General features: G+C 39.0%; 1 protein-coding gene across 5 annotated transcripts in view; it reads right to left on the reverse strand.

Annotated features, from left to right (window-relative positions):
* LOC109035933 (mothers against decapentaplegic homolog 4) overlaps positions 1 to 5,894 on the reverse strand; it is a 45,652-nt gene extending 39,758 nt beyond the window's left edge. For all 5 annotated transcript variants that reach the window (XR_002009298.2, XR_011899102.1, XR_011899103.1 and 2 more), the window contains exons 1-3: positions 5,545 to 5,894; positions 999 to 1,144; positions 270 to 391 (exon numbers count right to left, since the gene is read on the reverse strand). Coding sequence is in view for 1 of the 5 variants with exons in the window: in XM_019049781.2 (XP_018905326.2) it covers positions 270 to 391; positions 999 to 1,071 (195 nt within the window). In the remaining 4 variants the exon portion in view is untranslated. The remainder of the gene's footprint in view (positions 1 to 269; positions 392 to 998; positions 1,145 to 5,544) is intronic.
* Between the last annotated feature and the right edge of the window lie 1,579 nt (positions 5,895 to 7,473).

The raw sequence follows: 7,473 nt of genomic DNA on the forward strand, positions 1-7,473 counted from the left end.
TAAGAGTAGTTTTGAATTTGAATAGTTATAAATTTAATCCTGCAAAAGAATCAAAGTTCAGAGAAAATATTATGAACATGAAAATAGTTGTTAGCTGTTGTCCTGGAAATTATGTCTGAACCTCAGATCTCCTTCTTTTGGTTCACAATTGATGAGACTAAATGAGTTTCAATTAAACTTGGTCCAAATGTAGGCAACATTGAACCGCGGCTGTAGTCAATGATGCTCATTGATTTCAAATTGCTTGAATAAAATAATTAAAATATTACCTTTAATTTCTTCACCAAGCTTTCGATGGCTCTTTTTGCAAAACTCTCTGACTCAGAGCCTTGCCGATGACACATTAAGCTATGAACAATACTTAAACAGGCATCTGCAGAAGTTGGAGCACCTGATTATAAAAGCAAAAAAATAAGATTAAAATTGTGGAGAATCGAGATGAGGATCATGCACAAAAACACTTTCAGTTTGGAATTACAGTTCCAATTGAAAATTTAGAGAAATAGTGAAAAATGAAACTGTTACAAATTTGTGATTGCAAAATTGGATAATTTCAAGATGATGGGCAGGAGCTGTAACCCAATGAATAAATTACTTCTTTTGCCTCTTGTGCTCCTAAAAAAGAACTGACCAACACACCAATTGTTATCACTGACTTTAGAAACTTACTCAATGGTATACCAGTGAGAGTCCATGGCATTTTACTGAAGGACAAACCTGATTGCTGCCAACTTAGAAATAAAGTGCTCTCGGACGCGGTATATTCTAAAGTGTGTCAAATGGACTATGAAAATTAAGCATTTTGGAGAATATTTCAGACATTTCTGATGTGCTTGAGGTGATTTCAATGTAATCTTATCAGAGCAACACCCATAAAACTGGCTGTGCATACCCTTATGTGCTACACACCTGTTCTTGATCCCTCCGAGTAATTATTCTGAGAACCAATTTCAATAACTAGGTAAATAGATTAAAACCGAAATATTGAAAGAATTTACCGGATGACTGAGGTGTGAGAGTATACTGAGTAGTCTGGACTGGTAAGTGGGCTGCCGAACTGTCCACATCCATTGCACGATTAACTTCACTTTTAAGCCACAGATCAAACTTGGTTAGCCAGTCAGATTCATTGGTTTTTACGAATCTGCAATGAAATAACCCGTTGACAAAAATATAATAAGATAAATATATTATAAGCTTCTTCTGTTCTCTTCCTGCATTAAAGGATTTGTTTTGTTTCTATCCTGCTCTTTACTCTCTTTCAGCCATAAAACCACTTGCACAGGATTTTTCCCATCTTCTTTCTTTTTTTTTTTTTTTTATTAGTGTTAAGCGAACTTTCACAATGAAATTATACACTTTGTTTCTAAATTCAAAATAAATGTGTGAGTACAAACGACCGGGTAGTCTGTAACTTATCTAAATGGTTAGAAATAATTGGTTACTAAAATTAATGGTTCAAACCAAGGGGCTGGCCAGTTCCCACGGTTTCACCCGTTTGAGGCGTCTAAACTCATTTGAGTTGTCAAGTAATAGTAAAGCCTCGGTGTTAGGATGGTGATGGAGCCGTCTCTCATAGTTGGTTGCAACTTTAGTTATAAATTGCGAGACGGTCTCCATCCCCAGGTCTCTATGGATATCAGAGTTACGTTCATACCATCGTGCTCCGACTATCTGTCTCAGAGCACGATTTTGGACTCTTTGTAAAATTTCTATATTGGACCGTGCTGCACACCCCCAGATTTGAGCTCCATATGCCCATGTGGGTCGTACAATTTGTTTATATAATAGAAGCTTATTACTAATACTTAACTTAGATTTTTTACCTATTAACCAATACAATTTTTTAAGTTTGAACAAGCATTCTTCTCTTTTGATTTTTATGTGTTCCTTCCACTTTAACTTAGTATCTAGGTGTATACCTAAATACTTGGCCACTTCTGAAGGTTTTAATAGGACTTTATTGAATATAATGTTAATGTCCTTGATACTACGGTTAGAGAATATCTTATAAATAGTTTTTGCACAATTAAGTTTGATGTCTTTTTCACTCGTCCAGTTATAGAAATTTTGAAGGTTATCTTCAAGTTCAAGTGTAGCTAATTCCTGACTTTTATTGCTAGACAAATACGTAGTATCATCAGCATACTTTCCTAAGAGGGATTTTCTGGTTGGAGCGGGAATATCTGAGGTAAACAGTAAATATAGCAATGGGCCTAGAACTGAGCCTTGCGGGACTCCTGCCAGAATTGGTTTTTCGTCCGACAGTGCCTCACCTACTCTAACTCGGAAAGTTCTGTCAGAGAGATACGATTGGATTAATCTAACATGACAAGCAGGGAGAAGATTTGCTAACATTTTAATAAGGAGTTTATGAGAGACTTTATCAAATGCTTGTGCAACGTCTAAGAATGCAGAGACGCAATATTCTCCTTTTTCAAGGGCTTTTTCAATAAAATTGGTTACTCTATGTATTTGTTCAATGGTAGAGTGTTTAGCTCTAAAACCGAATTGAATATCTGGCAGTATGTTTTTAATATTGATTACTTTTAATAGTCTAGGACCATCTTCTTTCTATTTGATACTGTTTTATTTAGTTCACTGTAAAAGATTCCGGAATCTATCCTGTCTAGCTGAATAAATCATGAGAATGTAACCTCTTTTAAAAATACTAGAAAAGGCCTGGTCCTTGCATTTAATTGATGTCATTTCCCTTTCAAGTATCTTGTTTTCCTTTATTTTTGTAGAATGGTTTGTTGTTGTTACTGTTTGTTTTAATCTTTTTTTTGGGGGGGGGGGGGGGGGGGGGCATTTTCAAATTTTATTCTGTACTCCAGTTTAGCACTGTTTTGGATTCTGGATATGTAATTCTCTTTGGTATGGGCTTCATTACCTGTTTGTGCGAAATAAATAAAAGCGCAAGCATTTGTAAGTACCTAAAAGGACCCTGCACACCTCTCATGGGAAGCTGCACCATGACCGAATGCTAATTTATGTATGTCATTCAATTCTCCTCAAGATGCTGATCAAAAGTTATAATTGCGCCAACTTTCTACAATGCACCATTTTCGCAAAAAAACCGCCGAGAAGATTCAATTATTCGGCGATAAAAAGGCAGAAAGATTCCTCATTTCAGTACTTGATTGACAAGTGGCTGTGTTTCAACAAGGAAATCATGGGAACTCCTGCACCCAGCGGCAGTCTTATCTCGGATTTCGCACGCCGTTTTGCTCGACCATCCAAATCAGATTCTTGAAGAGCATAAGAACAGGAAAGTCAGAACGTCAATCCGACGAGAGCGGGAGGGAGATAGCCCCAGAGTCGGCAGATAAAGATAAGAAGATGGACCACGCTACGTTTTTTCCTTATTTACATCAAGCCTGTTTGTTGCTTGAGCTTTGTTCATTTCTATTCATTGTCGCCAAATAATTGAATCTTCTCGGCGGTTTTTTCGCGAAAACCGTACAGCGTAGAAAGTTGCCGCAATTATAACTTTTGATCAGCATCTTGAGGAGAATCGAATGACATAACTAAATTAGCATTCAGTCATGGTGCAGCTTCCTATAAGAGGTGTGCGGGGTCCTTTCTAAAAAAAAGTGGGTTTCTCATCTATTTAGACTCCTACAAATAATAAATAGAATGTCACAAAACACTACAAGCAGAGGCTGATTTACAAGTAATAAAAGGTTGTAACTCAAACTCAGATATTTTTCACGTAATGGAGGGCATTCTAGGGTTGGATGTAAAAAATGGAGAAAATATTGATTACTTCATAATTCCAGCAAAATGTAAAAATAGTGCCTTCTTCTAGTTTTGAGTTTGAGTTCAGGTTGCATACACTTGCCCCTTAAAATATGAAATATTTCACAACCTCTTGAAATTTCATGAAATATATCACTGAAATTTCCAATCTTTCATTTCATTCTTACGTTTCATGCCACCCTGGTCGACAATAGAGGACTGTCGTTCACGATCTGATTCGTTCATATGAACGAATCCCGAGAGTGAACGAGTCATGCAATCGGATGACGCCAAATGATCCGACTCTTCGTGATCCGTTACGCGCTAGCGTCGCGTCTGAATACCTGAGCAGACATTTATTTTCTCAAATGTACAACAAAATATTACAGAAATTAGCTGAGAAATGGGAGTAGATGCTCACTGAGAGTCATCACGACAAAAATCAACCGGATCTTTTAGAAAACGATCGCATGATTTGACACGATCCAGCCGGTCATAACCTCATAACAACTCAGCTCGTTCACATGACCGAGATGATCTGTAAACCCTTGATCCTTCATTGTGATCCGTCTTCTTCCACGGCTCACGGCTCATTTGATCCAAAAACTATAATTCGCTCATTTTGAATATTTTGATCCGTCTCGTTCTATGGCTCATTATAGCTCATGCCCATGATTTAACTGATCTGTTGTTTGGCCCTTAAACTCCAGAACAGAGTTGAATTACTTTGCTATTATGAAATTTCTGCGGTCTCCTGGAATTAATTACATGCACAAAGAGAGACTGACTGGACTTGGAATGAAGAGCATCTATTTTCACATTTTTTGAGGAAGGTTGGCAAAAATGAATGATCTGTTTAGTTGTCAAATCGTTCATTTGACCAATGAGGGCTACATTGACCGAATGATCCGAAATGAGTCAAACCGTTCATACTGATTAGACAACTCAAATGAGTCGAATGATCTGTTTTCCCAAAAAATACTTATATTTGGCAATACTGAAACATGTATAAGAGGCACTACAGTAGTTTTTTATTTATTTTATTTACATTTATATATATACATATATTAATTAACGATTTTAAAAAGTTACTAAGTAGGGGGCTGAGCCCCCTGGCCGCTCCGCAGTCCAACCCCCCAGAGGCGCGAAGCGCCTCTGGGGGGTTGGACTGCGGAGCGGCATATTCTATCTATAATGATAAGGTGAAAAAACTCCCTTCCTTTTCCCTTCAGCTTAAATCGAGGCTTGATTCGTCTAATGGGCGGTGCCTGCAAAATGAACGAGATGATCCATATAATGATCCGTGGAGGTAAAATAATCGGATCATTTTGGTGAGTTGAATCATCATGAGCGAGTCTCAAAATGGAACAATCTGTCCGAGCACTAGTCGACAATGCTAGAACTCGGGAAAGAAAAGAAGGACAGATGTCATGTCTGAAATTGGCACCATTCAACATAGTTTAGTGTGTTAACCAATGGGCGCACAGATGATTGATGCATTCAGATTGATGTGACATTTGTTCATTCATCTTTCCCTAGTTCTACACATGCGCCGCTGGAGGTCACCTGCACGGCGGCCTGTGTTTGGAATCACACACAGAATCTATCTTGTTATTTGTGGTGGCTTTGCTTTCCCAATTCGAAAATACAGAGAAACGCAGGAGCCCCGAGATCATAAGTGGTGTCTTTAGGCAAAATTTCGACTCGATATCCGAGTTGCTCTGAAAAACTACCCTTGTTTGTTAAACACCTTCAGTGTAATAGTACTACAGTAGCTGCAAAAACAAAGAAACTTATATTTACCCGGGAGCCTCAAATGAAAGTTCCACGAAAGGTACTGGTTCTTGAATAAGCTAGAGGTAGGGCTAAGCATCTTAAGTTTGGTCAGGATGTGTAACAAAATCTGAGTTCGGGGCGTGAGTTAGGTTAATTGGGCGGCAAGTTCCTCGATTATCACGCGCCACCAAGCTATGATGTGGTAGAAGCACGGCTAAGCAGTTGGTGTATCAAATATTTCAGAGGCTGATAATTTCGGAGGTGAGTCCTACGAGGAATAAACAAGAAATTCACGAAAAAATAGCTGAAACAACACATACACAAGACAAATACCAAACAAATACGAAACTGGAATGGATGCATAGAGAAAAAAAAGGAGGTGTTTGCATTTCGGGCATCTTGGAATATTTTGATGACTTGATGACGTAGGTGGGTACAGCTGGGTACAGGGACGTCCCCTTCACACTGTACCCACCTACGTCATCAAGTCATCAAAAAATTCCAAGATGCCCGAAATGCAAACACCTCCTTTTTTATCATATTATGGAATGATTTCCGTAACCCTTGCGCGGGGGAGCGCTGCAGTCGCGGGCGGGTGACTGATTCGCGGGGGGGGAGACATTCTGGCGGGGGGGCGTATGTGAATCGCGCGCGGGCACCACTGTTGTGCGCGAGGGTGACTGATCCGGGGGAGGGGGCCATTGTTTCGATTCATCGAAGAATCGATACACTACAGTGTTGCCAAGCCTATACACCAAATTTTCATGTCTATGGTTTTGAAATGGACATTACAAGTTCGAGTTTGTTCTGAAGATGGAAGAAGAAGAAGTTACTGTTGTTTGTTTACATAGTTCACGAGGAATATGGGGTTAGGTTTTATGCTTCAAATTTATGCTGACTTTAATTTCGTGGATTACTGAATATCATAATACGTAATTTGGTGAAATTAAACGCCTATTGATTTGGAGATGGCTGCTATTGGGGGAATAGGTAAGTACGTAGAACTAATTTTATTTTATCGCTGACAGTCTTCCGAAACTGTAATTTGGGCAGCCCAAAACATTGCCATAGCAGATAACGTAAACAATCTGTAATCAACGTAATCAAACAGTTAGAACATGATTTTCTGTTGAATGGCGTTGTAAACTGATATGAATTTTGTCGACTCATTTTTTTCCCTAAACCTACGAAACACCAAGGAGGCCATTTCTTGGACTTTGGACATGAAACGACTTAATCTGTTTTTCCACAACCATACATCATTGCGCCAATATTTTTATATAGGTATTGGAAGAACTTTCAGACATTATCTTCCATAAAATTATAATGTTTCAATATAGCGATGTGTAAGATTGTTTACGTTATCTGCTGTGGCAATGTTTTGGGCTACCCAAATTACAGTTCCGGAAGACTGTCAGCGATAAAATAAAATTAGTTCACGTACTTACGTATTCCCTCATTAGCAGCCATCTCCAAATCAATAGGCGTTTAATTTCACCAAATTACGTATTAAGATATTCAGTAATTCACGAAATTAAAGTCAGCATAAATTTGAAGCATAAAACCTAACCCCATATTCCTCGTGAACTATGTAAACAAACAACAGTAACTTCTTCTTCTTCCATCTTCAGAACAAACTCGAACTTGTAATGTCCATTTCAAAACCATAGACATGAAAATTTGGTGTATAAGCTTGGCAACACTGTAGTGTATCGATTCTTCAATGAATCGAAACAATGGCCCCCTCCCCGGATCAGTCACCCTCGCGCACAACAGTGGTGCCCGCGCGCGATTCACATACGCCCCCCCGCCAGAATGTCTCCCCCCCGCGAATCAGTCACCCGCCCGCGACTGCAGCGCTCCCCCGCGCAAGGGTTACGGAAATCATTCCATACTTTTTTTTCTCTATGGAATGGATGAAGACTCTATGGGATGAAGCCAGAAGCATCAAGCATT

Source organism: Bemisia tabaci, chromosome 2, assembly GCF_918797505.1.
Source record: "Bemisia tabaci chromosome 2, PGI_BMITA_v3".
In the NCBI taxonomy this organism is placed as follows: domain Eukaryota; kingdom Metazoa; phylum Arthropoda; class Insecta; order Hemiptera; family Aleyrodidae; genus Bemisia; species Bemisia tabaci.